At 41.9% G+C, this 20,305-nt stretch overlaps 1 protein-coding gene across 2 annotated transcripts in view; it reads left to right on the top strand.

Annotated features, from left to right (window-relative positions):
- slc4a1ap (solute carrier family 4 member 1 adaptor protein) overlaps positions 1 to 20,305 on the top strand; it is a 173,747-nt gene that overhangs the window by 140,288 nt on the left and 13,154 nt on the right. Inside the window, exons 11-12 of one of the 2 annotated variants that reach the window (XM_069887742.1) lie at positions 5,515 to 5,619; positions 8,788 to 8,858. In XM_069887742.1, the coding sequence (XP_069743843.1) occupies positions 5,515 to 5,619; positions 8,788 to 8,858 (176 nt within the window). Of the gene's footprint in view, positions 1 to 267; positions 567 to 5,514; positions 5,620 to 8,787; positions 8,859 to 20,305 lie in introns of those variants that run through there. The other variant, XM_069887743.1, reaches the window with a different exon arrangement.

Raw genomic sequence — 20,305 nt, 5'->3', positions numbered from 1 at the left:
CCGCTCACAGTTGGGGTCTCTCTTAAAGTGTCTGTTTATCCTGCTTAGTAAGTGTTACCCTGGTCAGAGGTAAACTTGGTGGTGGGGGATGGGCAGACGAGTTAATTATCTATAATGTTATTGTTAGTCTTTCAGAGGGGGAGGAATCTGCTGATGCAGCAGTAATTAAACATTTTCAAAGAATGTGACTGAAAATGAAGTAAAATGCTTATAAGTTTAAGTACAGCATAATATTTTTGTCTTTTAAACTGTTTATTCTTAATGCAGGTGTATTAGTTAGGCATTGTAAGAATAAGTCTCAAGCAACCGGGAAATACATTTATCTGGCATCTACCAATCCCCATAAGCGACAGATACCAGGGGTTTTACTGTCGTCGGTAGGAGAGAAGTACGGAAGAAACCAAAAATAATTGCATCACTTTGAGCAAGATCCACAGCCAAAAAGATTGAGACTGGCTGATTTAGAATAGAAAGCTAATTTTAGCGCATACATTTTGCTGTTTGCACCATCTGGTGGCCGATTACCAAGGACATTTTCAGACCTTGTGCTTGAGTAACCTGTGAACTGACCAGTGAAATTTCAAAAATGCTTCTGAAGGATTGATACCAATAAAATGTACAATTCCTGCATGTTTGTGTGTCATTTTCCTTTGGAAGAGTCTTTGTGGCTTTTGAGAGAGAAACAAATTGATCTGGAAATTATAATAAAAGAAAACTGCTAATGCTGGCCATCTCACAAGAAGACAGAAAATGCTGGTAGTGTTCAACAAATCAAGCAGCATTTATTTTTTAATGTCTTCATTTGTCAGAATCTTGACAGCTTTGGCAAGGCCAGCATTCAGTGCTCACTATTCACATCAAGACACAAGAAGGTGATGGGTGCTTAAACTGCTGGGAGTCCTTCTGATGAAGTGATTCCCATTATGATGTCGGCTGGGGAGATCAAGGATATATTGTTACAGGCCCAGAGGACCTCAAAACCCAACAGCAATAGAAATTCACCAAGACAAATGGTTATTTAAATAAAAGTTGCTTTTAATTATCTTTAAACATGAAAACAGGATCAAACTTTAACTTATTATTATTAACTTAATTTAACCCCCTTCTAATTCTAAGTGTATGTGTATGTAATGTGTGTATAAGTTCAGAAAAGTTTTTAATTCACAGTCTAATCTAACTTCGCACTCCTCCAAGTTCACTGGTATCAGGCAATTTAACATTTATGAATTTCACCAGGAAGGTTCTTGTCGGTTTTCAGAGAAATTTGTTGCTTGTTGGACACAAACTGATTCCTTCCGATCAACCACTTCAGAATCTTGCCAAAGAAACTTTCCCCATCAGGGTTTTCCAGATGATAACCTCTTTCTTTCAGGTCACCACAGAGTTCCTTTTTGTTTTTATTTCCCTTATTCCAAGTGAAACATTATACAGTCAGCCATCTCCTCTTGTATGAACCACAAGAGCTTTGACCAGGCTGAACTAAGAACTGACAACCCGTCTTCCAAATGGGGTTTTCCACAAGCTTGCCAGCTTGTCCTGTTCCAGTCCCAGCTGTTGCTGCTGAACTATAAAACTGAATTCTCTCTCTCTCTCTCTCTCAGAGAAAAGCCTGTTTGACTCTCTCTGCTTAGTGCCTTCTTAGAACAGCAAACTGCATTCAGACAGACCTAATACTCTGATTTCATTTGTCTGTTGCTTTCCAAAATAATCCATTACTCCACAGCGTGTCCAATTAATACCTACTCTATAGGTATTCTTCAAAATTTTTGCAAAGGCACCTGGAGCCTGGACTGTCTGGCTTGAGCAGAGCTCTGGCATTTTAAATGAGATCTGTGTTGTGAAGTGTTTGCATGTGATCTACATTTTTTTTTAAAAACGCAATTTATCTCCTTTAAAACATATCTATATACAATATAAAATATAACAATCTGTTGCATTATTCAGATTTCAGATTTATTGTTAGAGTACGTACATGACATCAAATGCAACCCTGAGATTCTTCTTCCTGCAGGTGAGGCAGAATTACCACTAATTGGTAGTGCAAAAAATAAACTGTACACAATGTATACATGTAAACAAATGAAGAAAGGTAAACAAACTGACTGTGCAATACAGAAAAGAGTCACCAATAATATTTGCAACCTGGGAGGGTGTTGGTAGATAATATTGTTCCCATTTCCCTGGCTGACTCCTTCTTGGTGGTAGAATTTGGGGGTTTGGGAGTTGTGATTGGAATTATGTAAGTAAGTAACTCAGTGATGGTAGTTTCATTGACTGATGTAATAATAAGTGCTTAAATGTGCTTACTTTAGATTAGCACTTTTAATCATGCAAACTTTACCTATACTGAATGTTATCTAAATCTTGCTGCATACACATTTAGACATAAGAATTTTTGAGCTGTTGGAAACAGAATGGAATGCTGTGAAATTATCAGTAAACATCCTACTTTTGATCCTATAATTCTGAAGGCGGTCCTAGCTCAGAATCTGCCCTGGGGAACGACTGATAAACTGGGTCTGCAGAGAGACTAGGTGGAGTTGAGACTTCAGGCAGCTTGCCGCACATGTCCATTTTCTGTCTTTATAGTGTCTGAGATTCAAAACCCAGGTATATGGACTTCAAAATGAAATTAGCCATTGGCAATTTAGTCATGACTTTGACCAGTGAAGTTTGCATTCACGAGCATTGTAGGCTGGATCTCAAACACTGATGAGATGGAGGACAGGAGGAGGATGTAGAATCCAATGGCAACAACCTCTCGCTCAATGTCTGCTAAACAAAGGAACTAATTGTTAACTTCAAGAAGCAGTGTGAAGCATAGGCCTGGGTGGAGATGATGTAGACCTTTTAAGTTTTTGAATGCAGGTATCACCACGAGGGGCAAAAAAGTGGACCAGTGCTTCTTCAAAGCCTAAAGAAATTCAGCATGTCCCCAATTTCTTTTATCACATGGAACTAAATGTATCTCAGTGTAAATGACAGAAATAGTTCTATTCAATTCCAGAAATGGCAAGTCCTCACAATGATTATGAGAAAGTAATAAGAATCCACTGAGGTCTAAACATTTAAAATAAATGTTCCAACAAAAGACCACAACTGACTGATAAGAAAAGCTTAAAGTTTTTTTTTCTATTTACATAATAAAACTGTCAATGTAGAATTTGAGTTCATTGCTAATCAACTCCATGGTATGATGTTGTTCCACAACTCAGAGAGTGGTTACTTTGTGGAATGGGCTTCCGGGAAAGGTGGTGGAGGCAGGGTCAATTTTGTCATTTAAGAAAGAGTTGGATTAGTATATGGATGGGAGGGGGATGGAGGGATATGGGCAGAATGCTGGTAAGTGGGATTAGAGCAGGGTACTTGATCAGTGTGGACTAGAAGTGCCAAATTGGCCTGTTTCCATGCTGTAATTGTTATATAATTATATGTTATATAATCGTAACCACAAAACTTAACCCTAAACTAAAAAAAACGGATTCCGTTCATCCCTCTGCCATTGGATCCTCTACTTCCCCATCAAAGATCGAGTCAGTGTGAATCGGCAACATCAACTCTTCTATGCCAACCGTCAAGACAGGGACACTTAATGGCTATGTCATTAGTTCCCTACTCTGCTCCCTGTCCACAAATGACTGCATAACTAAGTTAGGCTCCAACTCAATCTGCAATTTCACTGATGACACCACAATGTGGGCCAAGTAACTGGAAATGATGAGTCGGAATACAGGATGGAGATGGAGATTCTGATTGGGCGGTGCCCAAGCTACCTTGCTCTCATCAAAACCAAGACTCAGGAGCTTATTCATTTTAGGAAGGTGAGGTCGAGGGGTTATAAACATCTCCATATTGAGGTGGAGAGGTTTAGAGCCTTCAAGTTCCTGGTGAATTCATATTTCAGAAGACTTCTCCTGAAGCTAGGACATTGAGACAATCATGAAGGCACACTCACACCTCTACTGTCTGAGGAGATTTGCCATGTTGTTGAATAGTCTATCAAACCTCTACAGGTGTACTGCGGAAAGTATACTAGCTGGTTGCATCGCATCCTGGTTTGGTCATTGAAGTGCCCAAGAACAAAAAATCCTCAGGTCCTTCACAGCCTCTGACCTGTGTATTTGAATGCATCTAAGTGAGGCGCTGTATTAAGAAGGTAGCCAGCATCATAAAGGTCCCTATCACCTGGTAACAACCTCTTCTACGTTCAGGCAGAAGCTACAGAAGCCTGAAGTCCAGTTCCTCGAAGTTCAAGAACAGGTTCTTTCCAGCCCCTATCAGCCTAATCATGCATTGCGCTGACACCACAAAAGAATGGTCTACATCATTGCAAAGTCACTATTTTTGCATTAGAATAACTGAATATTTATTATTTACTGTCCCTTTTTAATTATTTTATGTATGCTATTGTATTTTTTTTTTAAAAAAGGTCTATTCAGCTGCAGCAAGTAAGAATTTCAATACATATGTACATTATACAATATCTATGACATTAAACTCATAATTATTATTATCAACAGTCAACTTCTGCACCGTCATTAGACTGCTGCACTGCCAGAGTTGTTGCAGCAGTATTGCTGCTGCTGGTGTGGACCTAGGAGAGAGCAAGGAGCGGAGACTCATTGCTGCTCTGGAGGGTCCTACTGCCTGGTTCTAATCCTGACAGCTCCATACAGGCCCGTTTAAAGGAGCAAACAGTATTTTTTATTAAAGCCCTGCAACCATGGGGCCTGTGCTCTAGATGGTTTTCTGCGCATACTTTTACCTGAAAAGTGTTGTTATTCGTTTGACTTCCTGCTCCTTAATGTGAAGGTGTAATCTGATTCTCTTGAGCTCTTTAGCCACAGCTGTCTCTCAGGTCTGAATTGTTGGAGCTCTTACATAGACATTCTTCCTAACTACAGTAAAACTCACATTAATCGAGCACGCTCAGGGTTTTTTGCTGGGATGGACAGGCAGATTTTCTAGACTATCGGAATATCTTCCTATTAATACCAGAAAACCCATTTAATTCACTCTTTTATTTTAGATTTCACAGAGCATTAAAATAACTTTTCTTTTTTCAGTGAACTTCAGTGAGTTTTAAGATGTGCAGGAACCAGGGCCCCGGTGAGCTCAAAGGGAGTTTTGGGAATCGGATTCCAATGAGTTTGAAGGGAGTATGGAAAAGGGTCCCAGTGGAGTGATCCAGATACTGAACCCTCAGGACTCAGTTTATCAGATTTCCACTGTCCCATAAATCCTCCCTGCCTTCTGGAGGTTCTTTCACAAGATGTTGCCTCTTTTAGTGTTCCACCTGATTTCATTCTCCTGTGTGGTCCTGAGTGCTGTTTTATTGTCTGATAATTGTATGCAATTTCACGCCAGGTAATCCGTGCACTGATTTTTGCAATTCATTTAATACTACTTTCTTACCACTGGTTTCAGCGGACAGATAGCAATTGAAGTCAGACGGCTGGTTTAACCATCTGACCCAAATCGTGCTGATCCATTTTGCATTCCTTCCTTGAATAGACACAGCTATGACCAGTCGGCATCCTGAAGAAGAAGAAAGTGAGGAGGCCGCAGCTCAGTCACTGGAAGGCCATAAGGACCCTCCGTCTCAGGATTCGTCCCCAGGTATAACTGATGCAAACAAATCACCTTTCTATTTATTCAAATACTAATCAATAATTCAAGTCAAGTCACCTTTATTTATTGTTCGTACCACGCTCGCACAATAAAGACGAGATCACGTTTTGACAAAGCATTGATATGGTCAGAGATAGTTAAATAAATTATAGACCGCTATGAAAATATATTGAATGAACATTGATCCACTGGATTAAATAAAGTTTACTTAACAATTACCATTATGGCAAAACATGGTGTGTCTGATTCATCAGTGGAAGGGTATCTGCAGAAATAGAGAATGTTGGTGTGTCATAACTGAATATCCAATATAAAGCTTCAGGATGGCACAGTTAATGCACTGCTGTTGCATCACCAACAACCAGGTGAATCCAATGCTGTCTGTGGGGAGTTTGTATTTTCTCCCCGTGTCTGCGTTGGTTTCCTCCTCCAAGACTTCGAAACGTACAGACATCGTAGGTCCAATTGGTGTAATTGGTGGCACAGGCTCATGGGCCGGAAGGGCCTGTTACCGTGGTGTAAGTATATCTAAATTCATTTCTAATCTTTCATTGCCCTATCGTATGTCAATATGCATTTGAGAACGGCTATGTTAATCTCTTATCTCATCACACTTCTGCACTTTGATTCATTGTCTGGTGTTCTTATTCAACGTGTGGATTTCATCCATACTGTCTGGGCATTTGGCAAGATTATAGTTTTCAGTTTTTTAAAAAATCAGTCTGCACTGTTTAGTGGTCACTATTTTTCTCAGAGGGTGTTTATTTTGCAGAGATCTTGTCTGGTCAGTTGAGGTTCCATCAAACCAGAGTAGAGCAAAATTCAGGTATCCAGATAGGGTCCTGTTCTTCATTCATCATTGAGGTCTCTTCTGGGGAAGGTCTGACCTGCACAAAATGGACAGGCTGCACCTGAACTGGAGGGAGACCAATATACTGGCGGTTAGGTTTGCTAGAGCTGCTGGGGATGATTTTAAATTAGTTTGGTGGGGGGGTGGGGTTTGGGGGACTCAGAATGTGAGTGCAGATATTAGGGTAGAAGGACAAAAGCATGATGCTATGTGCTCTGAATCGGTGAGGAAGGACAGACAGGAGACAAAACATAAGGGTCTATTTCAATGCTTGGAGTATTAGGAATGGACTTAGAGCATGGATCTGAAGCTATGATGTTGTGGCCATTACAGAAGCTTGGCTGGAGGATGGGCAGAATTGACTGATGCAGGTACCTGGGTTTCGGTGTTTTAAAAGGAATAGGATGGGAGGTAGAAAAGGGGGAGGAGTAGCATTACTGGTCATGGATAGCATCATGGCTATAGAAAGCCAGGATTCTGCAGAGGGGTTGTCCACTCTCTCAGTGTGGGCAGAAGCCAGAAATAGGAAGGGAGCTATCACTGTGCTGGGAGTAGTCTATAGCCCCCCCCCCCCCACACAAAAAATATAGCCCTTGAGACACCAAGGAGCAGATAAGCAGGCAGATTTTTGAATGATGCGAGAAATTCAGGGTTGTCATTTTGCCAATGACACAAAGTTTGCAGGAGTTGTTGGAGCTGAAGGTTGTCGAACGTTACAAGAGGATATAGACAGGATGCAGAGTTGGGCAGAAAAGTGGCAGATGGAGTTCAATCCGGACACAATTTGGAAGGACAAACCAGAAGGCTGAGTACAGGGCTAATAGTTAGTTACTTAGGAGTACAGATGAACAGAGGGACCTTGGGGTTCAAATCCATACATCCTTCAAGGTCGCCACACAGGTTGATAGAATAATTAAGAAGGCTTATGGGATGCTAAGGCTTCATTAATAGGGGGATTGAGTTCAGGAGCAGAGAAGTCATGTTGCAAATCTATAAATCTCTGGTGAGACCACATTTGGAATTGTGTTCAGTTCTGGTCACCTCATTATAGGAAAGATGTGGAAACTATGGAGAGGGGACAGAGGGGATATATCAAGATGTTGCTTAGTTTGGAAAACAAGTCTTATGAGGCAAGGTTAGCAGAGCTGGGGCTTTTCTCTTTGGAGCGTAGAAGGATGCGAGGAGACTTGATAGAGCTCTACACAGATTATGAGAGTCATAGATAGGGTGGACAGCCAGCACCTGTTTCCTGAGCAGAATCAGCAAACAGCAGAGGACATGTGCACAAAGTTAGGGGAGATAAGTTTAGGGGAGACATCAGGGATACATTTTTTTTAAACAGAGAGCTGTGGGTGCCTGAAATGCCTTGCCTGGGATAGTGATGGAGGCAGAAACATTTGGGCATTTAAGAGACTCTTCGATAGGCGCATGGATGAAGGAAAAAAGAGGGTTACGGCTAGGACAGGCCGAAGGGCCTGTACTGTAGTGTTCTATGTTCTTCTATGGTCTATGTGTTAACTAACCAATAGTCCCAATCAATTGTCCAGAATATTCTTAACAGGGAGAGGAAATTCACTGTTTCCTTTCTTGATTGACTGGCTGAAATCCTGCTGGGTGCACATAGAAACACTTTGCAAGAGGAGAGAATCTAATAAATGAAGTTGGAAAACTGGCTGACGTTGTCTAAACCTGCATGCAAACAATCTCAGAGAAGTGTCTGGCTAGAGCAGTCAAGGAAACTAAGTGATAATTCTAAAGAAATGGAGGAGAAATAGGTCAAAATATTTATAGGTAATTATTGCACCGATCTTGTTTCATTTTCCATTTACTGTAATCTATGGGCTGTCTAACGCCAGATTAGTCCCAACTATTTACAGTGTGCATAATTTGGTCTCTAGCTTTGTGGGCTCGAGGTTAACTGTGTGAAGTGTTTTTGACACCTCAGTGGGCACATTTGAATTTATCTCACTGTGACTGATTATTGAGATTAAAATTGCACTTATGACGTGTTAGTAGCTAACATTATTGGGTTTGATTTCACCTTATGGAGAAGTTGACCTGTTTAACACACCAACGTCGGTTTTCTAATATCACACATCAACCTGCAAATGTCTACCCTCATTCCTGTCACAGGCAACTTATTTAAAGAGAAAATAGCTTGTAAAATTAATCATATCCATCTTCCTCTCGTTGCTTAGCTTTAACTGAAAAGGAAAAATAGCATAATCACTGGAATTAGTTACACAATAAGATTTGACTTTGTAAAAGGTGTGTATCGGATGACTGCATTTTGTTTTCCTTTATAGTGATAACAAATTCTAAGGAAATGGGAAATCAAGAAAAAAATGTAAAGAAGAAAATATATGGTCCAAAGAAAGTAAGTAATTTATAGCTTTCATCGATAATCCCTGGGTACAGTTGGTTACCAGCCAGTTGGTATATTTACTATTCAAAAGATTCATGAGCTGATTCACCTCTTTCATTTGCTTCTCAAGGGTTCCAGAGTTTAAATATCTTTTTTCCATGTAAACTTTCAATGATGTTGTTCAACAAGAAAATGACTGCTTTAGAATTTAATGTATTGGCCCTGTCAGCTTTGCCGTACGCCAGAGACGACATGTTTAAGCATCGCCTTCATATCAATTTTAACACAATCTAAACTTTGCCAGTGGGAGGAAGTGCTAATGCGTCTTCTTGTTTGCTTGCATCTTCTCATAAGCAACATACATTAAGAAAAATAAATGCGCTTTTTTTCATTTGCTTTCTTTCTCCATCATATTTTTACATATAGTCTATTTTTTTTTGCCTCACATACTTAGAGTTAGCAGGTTTCTCGAAACAAAATGCCTTGCCAATGTGAAAATACATAGAACAGTACAGCACAGGAATAGGGCCTTTGGCACAGAAGTCTGGGCCAAACATGATGCCAAATTAAAGGAAATCTCTTAATTTAATTTGATTTAGACATGTCTCACAGGGTCAGGCCCTTCCAGCCCATGGGCCCATGCTACAACCCCCATATGTTTTGAAGGGTGGGAGGAAACCAGAGCACCTGGAGGAAACCCACGCAGACACGGGAGAACGAACAAACTCCTAGTGCCGGGTTCGAACCTGGATTGCTGGTGATGTAACAGCGTTGCACTAAACCACTATGCTAACCTTGCCTCTTCTGCCTGTACATGGTCCGTATCCCATATTCATGTAGAACCATTGAACATCACAGCACAGGAACAAGCCTCTTTGGCCCTTCTAGTCTGTGCCATACCTTGTTAATTGCCTGTTCCCACTGACCTGCATGCAGTCCACAGCCCTCCATACCACTCCCATCCATGTATCTGTCCAAATTCCTCTTAATTGTTAAAATTGAGCCCGCATTCACCACTTCAGCTGGAAGCTCATTCCACAACCCATCACTCTCTGTGTGAAGAAGTTACCCCTCATGTTCCCCTCTAAACTTTTCCCCTTTCACTCTTAACTCATGACCTCTGATTTGTATCTTACCTACCCTCAGTGGAAAAAGACTATCTACATTTACTCTGCCTATCCCCTTCTTCATTTTAAATACCTCTATCAAATCTCCCCTCATTCTTCTACGCTTCAGGGAATAAAGTCCTAACCTGTTTAACCTTTCCTGTAGCTCAGTTTCTGAAGTCCGGGCAACATCCTAGTAAATCTTCTCTGCACTCTTTCTATCTTATTTATATCTTTCCTGAAGTTGGGTGACCAAATCTGCACGCAATACTCAAAATTTGGCCTCATCAATGTCTTATACAATTTTAACATAACATCTCAACTCCTGTACTGAATACCTTGAATTATGGAGGCCAATATGCCAAAAGCTCTCTTTATAGCCCTATCCATCTGTGATGCCACTTTCAGGGAATTACTTATCTGTATTCCCAGATCCCTCTGTTCTTCCACCCTCCTCAGTACCCTACCATTTACCACCTATGTCCTTTCTTGTTTTGTCCTTCCAAAATGCAACACCTCACACTTGTCTGCATTAAATTCCATCTGCCATTTTTCCGGCTGGTCCAAATAGCTCTGCAAGCTTTGAAATCCTTCTTCGCTGTCCACAACACCTCCAATCTAGTGTCACCTGCAAACTTGCTGATCTAATTTATCACATTATCATCCAGATCATTGATATAGAAGACAAACAACAATGGTCCCAGCACCAATCCTTGAGGCACACCATTAGTTACAGGCCTCCAGTCTGAGAAGCAATCATCCACAACTACTCTCTGGCTTCTCCTGTCCAGACATTGTCGAATGAAGTTCACTACTTAACTACTGTCTGAACCTTCCTGACTAACCTCTCATGCGAGACCTTGTCAAAGCCTTACTAAAGTCCATGTAGACAACATCCACTGCCTTTCCTTCATCAACCTTTCTGGTAACCTCCTCGAAAAACTCTAAGATTTGTTAAATACGAACTACCACACACAAAGCCATGTAACTATCCCGAATCAGTTCATGGCTATCCAAATAATTGTACATCTGATCTTTTAGAACACCTTCCATTAATTTACCTACTACTGATGAAAGTCTGACAAGCCTGTAATTTCTGGGGTTACTTTTGCAGCCTTTTTTAAACAATAGAACAATGTGGGCTATCCTCCAGTTCTCCGGCACCACACCTGTGGCTGAGGACATTTTAAATTTTTCTGCCAGAGGCCCTGCAATTTCCACAGTAGCCTTCCTCAAGATCTGAGGCAATGTCTTGTCAGGCCCTGGGGTTTTATCCACCCTTAGTTACATTAAGACAGCAAACCACTTCCTCCTCTTTAATCTGTTCAGGTTCCATGATCTCACTTCTTGTTTTTCTTACTTCCCACGACTTTGTGCCCTTTTTCTGAGTGAATACTGATGGAAGAAAAACATTTAAGACCACTCCCTTTTAGCATCCTCTCTGTTCTTCAAGAGGACCAATTTTGTCCCTTACTATCCTTTTGCTCTTAATATTCCTGTAGAATCCCTGAGGATTTCCCTTCATTATCTGACAAAGTAACGTTATGTCTTCTTTTAGCTTTCCTGATTTATTTCTTGAGGGGTTTTTTTTTTACACTCATCAAGTATCTCATTTGCTCCATGTTGCATATACCTGTTTTACTCCTCTCTCTTCTTCTGAACCAGATCCCCAATATCCCTCAGAAACCAAGGTTCCCTATGCCTTCTAACCTTGCCTTTGATCCTGACAGGAACATACAAACTCTGTACTCTCAAAATTTCGCCTTTGTGTTTTCTTTGGATTGGCTTCGCGGACGAAGATTTATGGAGGGGGTAAATGTCCACGTCAGCTGCAGGCTCGTTTGTGGCTGACAAGTCCGATGCGGGAAGGCAGACACAGTTGCAGCGGTTGCAGGGGAAAATTGGTTGGTTGGGGTTGGGTGTTGGGTTTTTCCTCCTTTGTCTATTGTCAGTGAGGTGGGCTCTGCGGTCTTCTTCAAAGGAGGTTGCTGCCTGCCGAACTGTGAGGCGCCAAGATGCACGGTTTGAGGCGATATTAGCCCACTGGCAGTGGTCAATGTGGCAGGCAGCAAGAGATTTCTTTAGGCAGTCCTTGTACCTCTTCTTTGGTGCACCTCTGTCACGGTGGCCAGTGGAGAGCTCGCCATATAACACGATCTTGGGAAGACGATGGTCTTCCATTCTGGAGACGTGACCCATCCAGCGCAGCTGGATCTTCAGCAGCGTGGACTCGATGCTGTCGACCTCTGCCATCTCGAGTACTTCGACGTTAGGGATGAAAGCGCTCCAATGGATGTTGAGGATGGAGCGGAGACAACGCTGGTGGAAGCATTCTAGGAGCCGTAGGTGATGCCGGTAGAGGACCCACGATTCGGAGCCGAACAGGAGTGTGGGTATGACATCGACTCTGTATACGCTTATCTTTGTGAGGTTTTTCAGTTGGTTGTTTTTCCAGACTCTTCTGTGTAGTCTTCCAAAGGCGCTATTTGCTTTGGCGAGTCTGTTGTCTATCTCGTTGTCGATCCTTGCATCTGATGAAATGGTGCTGCCGAGATAGGTAAACTGGTTGACCGTTTTGAGTTTTGTGTGCCCAATGGAGATGTGTACCTGCAACTCTGTTGTACAAGTCAGTATTTCCCAGAAATATCACAGTATTCCACAGAGTCAGTTCAGTGGAAAGCAAAGGTAAACTGTAAATAGTACCATATGATATAGGAGCAGAAGTAGGTCATTCAGCCCTTTGGGTCCACGCCATCATTCTGTCATGAGCTGATCCATTCTCCCACTCAGCTCTACTCCCCTGCATTCTCCCCATAACCTTAGATCTCCTGACTATTCAGATACCTATCACCCAACAACCTGGTCTCAAAAACCGCCTGCAGCAGCAAATTCCAAACGTTCGCCATTCTCTGGCTAAAGGAGTTTCTTGCATCTCTGTTTTAAAAGGGTGCCCTTCAATCAAGTTGTTCCCTCTTGATCTTGACTCCCCTACAATTGGAAATAACTTAGTCACATCTACTCTGTCCTGGCCTTTTAACATTCGAAGTGCTTCTTTGAGATTCCCCCCCTCATTCTTCTGAACTTCAAGAGCCGACAAGCATTCTTCATAAGCTAAACCCTTCATTCTTGGAATCATTCTTCTTTGAATCTTCTTCAATGCCTGTACATCCTTTCTTAAATAAGGATCCCAAAACTGAACCCCACACTCCAAGTGAGGCCTCACCAGTGCCTCATAAAGCCTCAACATCACATCCCTGCATCTGGATCCTATTCTAGATATGAATGCCATCATTGCATTCACCTTCTTCACCACTGACTGAACCTGGAGGTTAAACTTTAGGGTACCCTGCACGAGGATTCCCAAGTCCCTTTGCACCTCCGAATTTTGAATTTTCTCCTCATCCAAATAGTAGTCTGCCCTTTTATTCCTTCTACCAAAGGGAATGACTGTTCACTTTCCAACATTGTATTGTATTTGCCATTTTTTTTTGCCCATTCTTTTAATCTATTTAAGCCTCTTTGCAGCCTCTCTGTTACCTGTGCCTCCTCCTATTTTATTATCTGCAAAGTCCTCCACAAAGCCATTTATTCCAGTCCAAATCATTAATATACAATGAAGAACAAAGTGGCCCCAACACTGATCCCACCTCTGGTAACCAGTAGCCATCAAGAATAGGATCCCTTTATTCCCACTCTTTGTTTCCTGCCAATCAGCTAATGCTCTACCCATGCTACTTTATTTCCTGTAATTCCAGGGGCTCTCACTTTGTTATGCAGCCTCATGTGCAGCATCTTGCCAAAAAAGTCCAACTATACAGCATTCACTCCATGTTCTTTGGCTAGCCAGCTTGTGGTTTACTCCAAAAGTTGCAGTAGATTTATCAAGCAAGATTTTCCCTTCAGGAAACCATGCTGATTTTGGTCTAACTTGTCATGCACCTTCAGGTACACTGTAACCTCATCCTTGACAATCGACCTCAACAACTTCCCAACCACCAATGTCAGTCCAACAGGTCTATAATTTCCTTTCTGCTGCCTACCTCCCTTTTTAAATAGCCAAGTGACCTTTGCAATTTTCCAGTCCTCTGGAACCATGCCAGAATCTGTTGATTCTTGGAAGATCATTTCTAGTGCCTCCACAACCTCTAAAGGTGAAAGTTCCATTATTGTCATGTATACATTTAGAATGTAACATACATTAAATTCTTTAACTTTGTCTTCTGAAAGGAAGATAGAGAGTCGCCACTTTGTCAAGCGGACCTTACCCTATAGCTACTGCTTTCAGAACCTGAGGATATATTCCATCTGGTCTGGGCGAATTATCTACCCTTAGACCTTTCAACTTCATTAACACTTTCTCTCTGGTGATTGTGAGTCCACACACTACTCTTCCCTGACACCCATGAAATTCCGGAACTCTGCTAATGTCTTCCACAGTGAAGACTGATGCAAAGTACTCATTCCATCCCTCTTTCATCTTGTCCCCCATTTTAATTTCTCCAGCGTCATTTTCTATCTACTCTTGCCTTTTTTACTCATACATAAAAGCTTTTAATACCCTTTTTAATATTATTTGCTAGCCTCATTTCAAAGTTCATCTTTTCCTTCCTAATGACCTTCTTAGTTGCCTTCTGTATGTTTTTAAAAGCTTCCCAGTCCTCTAACCTCCTGCTAATTTTTGCTTCTTTGTGTGCCCTTTTGCCTTTGCTTTGGGGTTGATTTCCACAGTTGTGTCATTTTTTCAATTCAAATATTTCTTCTTTTTTGGAATATACCTGTCCTCTGCACTTCCCTTATTTCTCACAGAAACTGCACCCCTTGTTGCTGTGCCGTCCTCCCTGCAGCAATGTGTTCACAAGGAGGAGAGCTTGTCATGAAACTATGTCAAAATCTGCCTTCTGAGTTTTTTGGTTCATTCAGGAATCAGATAATGGTGGGAAAGACATTATCCTTGAATCCGGTGATGCGGGATGTCACGCCTTCCCGATGGGATTGGAGCGAAGTGAGTGTGGTCAGGGTGGAGTGAGTCTTTTGGTGTGTTTGATGGGCTGAGCCATGTTCACCACCTTACGCAGTTCAGTCTTGGGCAAAGCAGTTCCTGTACCATGCAGCGATGGATATTTTCAGTGGTGCCGCTGTAGAAGTTGTTAAGGGATACTGGTGACCTGCCAAATTTCCTCAGGCTTCTGCAGAAGGAGAGGTGCTGGTGCACTTTCCTGGCCATTGCAATAACTTAGGTGGACCAGGACACGTCGCTGGAGATGTTTATCCCAAGGAACAGCAGGCTGACTACCAACTTCACCTCACTTTTGATGCAGAGCAGGATGTGAGCTCTACTTATTCTCCAGAAGTCTGTAACTAGCTCCTTGATCTGAATGTTATGTTTTTAATGGCATAGACTGCTGCAGAGATATATCGTTAACTGAAAGTCACTTTGGGTTGTCTGAGGTTGTGCAAGGCTCAAACCAGTCAAAATCCTTTTTAGTTCCTGCACTTTCTGTGGAGCATTTTAGATATGTGTAAAAGATTCAGATGTTTCTTTTAATTGAAGGGCTATAGTGGGAGGCAAATTTTGTTCAATGTCTAGAGACTTCTGAATTATTGTTTGGAGTGCAAATGAAGAGGAAACCTTCAGCCCATCGCTGTTCTGTCTCCTGCTCTTGCGAGCAACGCTCTCTTCCTCATTATTCAGCTGCATCGGGAGCCAACTTCAGCACAATTAATTTACTTTTCAGTATCGTGAGATAATACAGGAGAAGCACAAGCGATTTTTATTGATAGATGCATGTACGGAGATGTAATTAAAAAGTACAAAGCTTTTATAATGAAAGTTTAATGAAAAAAAAATCTCTAAATAATATTTGATGAATTTTAGCACTTCTGTGGATTCTGTTGCATGAGACCTTTTGGTGTAGGTTCTGGAATATATTAAAGGATAATCTTTGTTTAAATATTCTTCCCATCTGCTAGACTTATTTAAAGGGTAGATAAGCAGGTGGGTTTGAAGAAATTCAGGCTGCATTTCCTTGCCAGTTTTCTTCACCCAAAACCATTAGCTCACACTGGGATCCAGTTCAGCAGAAACTGGCTTCTTTCTTAATAAATGACCACCAGTTTAAACGCTTGCAGTGAGGACCCAGAAGTGATTAAACTCTCTCCTTCCTGTCCCTAAGATCCGAATGTTGGATGTACTTTCCAGCAAGCTTCAAGAGCAGCTACGTCGACTGGTGCTTTGCGCCCAACAGCACTTTGCATTTATCGTGAATGTCAAACTATCCCAAGGAGCTCCACAGAGATAGTATTCGGCAAACTTTGACCTTGAGCCACCTAAAGAAGTAATAGAACAAGTGACCAGCAGCTTAGTGAAAGATTGGTGCGTTAAGAGATCCAGGACTAGAAAGACTTGGGTGGTAATTCTGAATGTCAACCCTGTCAGTGTTTGTGAATTGAATCGAACTCTTTATTGTCACATGTACTGAGATTACAGTCAAAAGCTTTGTTTTGCTACTATGCAGGCATGATTAGCAAGTTCGCAGATGACACTAAAGTGCCTAGTATTGTAGTTGGTGAAGGCGGTTGCCAAAGATGGCAGCAGGATCTTGATCAGCTGGGCAGGTGTGCAGAGGAATGGTTGATGGAATTTAATACAGAGAAATGTGAGGTTTTGCATTTTGGGAAGTCTAGTGTGGGTAGCCCCTACGCAATGAATGGTAGGGATCTAGGGATTGGCCTTTATCAGTCCGAGCATTGATTATCAAAATTGGGAGGTCACGTTGCAGTTGGATAAGACATAAGTCAGACCCTATTTGGAGCATTGTGTTTGATTTTAGTCACTGTGCCTACAGGAAAGATGGTGTCAATCTGGAGAGGGTGCAGAGAAGATTTAGGAGGAGGTTTACCAGGACCAGAGCTACCGAGAGAGAGGCTGAACAAGTGAGCGCTGGAGGATGAGCGGTGTTCTCAGAGGAGGGGAATCAGTAACCAGAGGACTTGGGTTTAAGGAGAGGGGGGAGAGATTTAACAGAACTTTTGTTTTAAACACAGAGGGTGGTGGTTGTGTGGAACGGGCTGCCAGAGGATGTAATTGAGGCAGATACTATTGTAAGGTTTAAGAAATATATTGGACAGACACATGGATAGAATGGGTTAAGAACAATAGTTCCCAACCTTTTTATTTCCACTCACATCCCATTTTAAGTATTCCCTATGCCATAGGTGCTCTGTAATTAGTGAGGGATTGCTTAAGGTGGGATGTGGAGGGAAAAGAAAAGTTTGAAAACCACTGTGTTAATCGTCCCTAATTGACTTGTTATGTGCACAGTTTCATAACTCCAGAGGAAATGGGCCAGTGACAATTTTTCTCAAGCAAAATATTTCAGTAACAATTGGGTCTCGAGCAGTGGTTCTCAACCTTCTCTTCCCAACCACATATCACCTTAAGCAATCCCTCACTGATCACAGAGCACATTTGGCATAAGGATTACTTAAACTGGTATGTGAGTGGAAAGAAAAAGGTTGTGAACCACCGGTTTAGAGGGACATGGGCCAAGCACAAGCAGGTGTGATTATTATGGGTGGGACTTTTCGGTCAGTGTGGGCAAGTTGGGTCAATGGGCCTGCTTCCACGCTGCATGATTCAATGTCAGCCAATAATTGTAAAGTGTAATAATAAAACAAAAGTGCAAGATGTAATATTAACAGTAAATCTAAGAATGCAGGGTGTGGTGTTACAAAGACAAAGTAGAGGGTACAGAGAAGAATCCAATGAGAACATTGCAAGACCATCATCTTTTTCCAATGAGAAGTCCATTTAAGAATCTGATAACAGGAGGAAAGAAACTGCAGCTGCATGTTTTCAACCTCCTGTATCTACTGTGCCATGGAAAGGGAGAAAAGCGGGTGGGATGGGTCCTTATTCGTATTCATTAATGATTCAAATTTGAGCTTGAGCAGAGGCCTAAAATGCACAAGAGTCGGTGGTGATCTAGAGGGGGCGAGTGTCTTTCCCATCAGTTCAACCAAGCCTTTAGCTTCATTCTTGGGGTCTAACATGACTACAGAAGCAACCCTGAAGCAGAGAATATTACATGGTAAAAGTTTCCAAGCCCCCATGCAAATTTTGAGAGTGTAGCCAAGTGTAATCTGTTTGTTTTGTAAATCTCCTTTTATTCTTCTTTAATATGCTAGATCAGAGCCATAAGTAGTTAATCAGATCAAATTTTTACGCACAAACTGACAACAGTTGAATAAGACCTGAAGACTGAAATCTAATTACAATTTTGGATTCTCGGGTGGCGTCTCAGAATAATTCCAAATGAGAGACACTGTCTGGAATCTAGCTAGTCCTTCAGAACAGCTTCTCTTCGTTCTTCATCGAAGTTTTGGTAACTTCATCTAGATCCTCTAGTTATTCCCAATTTAAAACAGAATTTAAATATAGCAGTATAATCATCTATTCTGTTCTTCCCTCATCTACCAATCTAGCTTCTTTGATTTGCTCTGTGATCAGAATCAGGATTTATTGTCATTAACAAATCTTGAAATTCGATGTTTTGCGGCAGCGTCCTTAGAGTGGAAGCGTTCATATTATAATCATCTTACAATGTTACTATTAAATAAATAAATAGAAATAGTGGTGCATGAAAAGTAAGGCAGTATCTTTAATTCATTGATTATTCAGGAATCTGAAGGCCGCGGGGAAGAAACTATCCTTGTGCCATTGAGTGCTCCTCTTCAGACTCCCGTGCCTTTTTCCCGATGTAGCAGAGTGAAGAGGTGAGAGTCTCTCACCTGGGCGGTGAGAGTCTTTGAGGACAGAGGCTGCTTTTTTAAGACACCGCCTCATGTAGATGTCCTTGATGAAGTGAAGTTTGGTGCCTTTGATGTCGCAGGTCGAGTTAACAACCCTCTGAGGGTTGGCGCCTCCATACCAGGCGGTGATGCAACCAGCCAGAATGCTCTCCACAGTCCACCCGTTGAAGTTTTTGAGAGTCTTTGGTGACGTGCCGAATCTCCTCAGGCGCCTCACAAAGTATAGCTGCTGGCGAGCCTGCTTTGTGATTGCATCCACATTGAGGCTGCAGGACAGATCTTTGGAGATGTTGACACCCAGGAAGTTGAAGTTCTTGACCATCTCCACTACTAAACCCTCAGTGAGGATTGGGTCATGTTCCCATGACAATCATCTCCTTGGCTTTGCTAACGTTGAGCACAAGTTTGTTGTCATAACATTATTCAATGAGCTGATCTATTTCCCTCCTGTATTCTTCCATTTGTGTTTCTGCCGTCAACTATGGTGTCGTCGGCAAACTTGCAGATGGCATTGGAATTGTGCCTGGCCACACAATTATGGGTGTATAACGAGTAGAGCAATGAGCTAAGCACGCATTATTGGGGTCCACCTGTGTTGTTGATCAGTGAGGAGGAGACGTTGTTTCCAATTCGTATGGATTGTGGTCTTCCAATGAGAAAGTCAAAGATTCAGTTTCAGAGTGGGGTACAAAGGCCTAGAATTTGTAGATTCTGGACCAGCACTGAGGGAATAATGGTATTGAAGGCCGAGCTGTAGTCGATGAAGAGCAGCCGTATGTATGAATTGCTGTTTTCAAGGTGATCCAGAGCTAAGTGGAGAGTGAGCGATATTGCACCTGCTGTAAAGCGATTGTGTCGATAGGCAAATTGCAGTGGGTCCAGATCCTTGCTTAGGTACATTTATTCTGGCCATGACTAACCTCACAAAGCATTTCATCGCAGTAGAAGTTAGTGCTATTGGGCGGAAGTCGTTGAGGCAACTCTTCTTGGGTACCGGGATGATTGATGCTCTTTTGAACCTCTGACTGCAGCGATGAGAGGTTGAAAATGTCTGTGAACACTCTAGCTAGTGTTAGGTAAAACATCATGAGATGGGAATGTGTAGGGAGTTACCCTGTACAGGGCAGTAACAAGAAGGGGAGGTGTCCTTGTACTCCTGTTAGGTAAAACATCATGAGATGGGAATGTACAGGGCTGTAACAAGATGTGAATGCATCCTTGTACTTACAAGATAAGAGAGACATTGATGGATTGAGAGGCAGGAAGCTAGCAGGGAAAGGATAGCAACAGTTTTAGTCATTGGACAAGTAATGATATGATGATGTTCTAAGCACATATCCAAGGGTATAAAAAATCACCATTTTGCTGATAACGGCAGAATGCATTCTCCGACTAACCTGGTTGGTCGCAAGTGTTACAATCCGGTAATAAAGAACAAAGAACCCTGATTTCGACTCAGCCTGGTGTTTGTCTCACTCATTCATGAACAAAGCAGACCTAACACTAGTTGGTTGGCGCAGATTTCCAGTACCCTGCCAGGTA

The sequence above is a fragment of the Narcine bancroftii genome, chromosome 6 (genome assembly GCF_036971445.1).
Source record: "Narcine bancroftii isolate sNarBan1 chromosome 6, sNarBan1.hap1, whole genome shotgun sequence".
Lineage (NCBI taxonomy): Eukaryota > Metazoa > Chordata > Chondrichthyes > Torpediniformes > Narcinidae > Narcine > Narcine bancroftii.
This window is presented reverse-complemented; position numbering and strand designations above follow the sequence as displayed.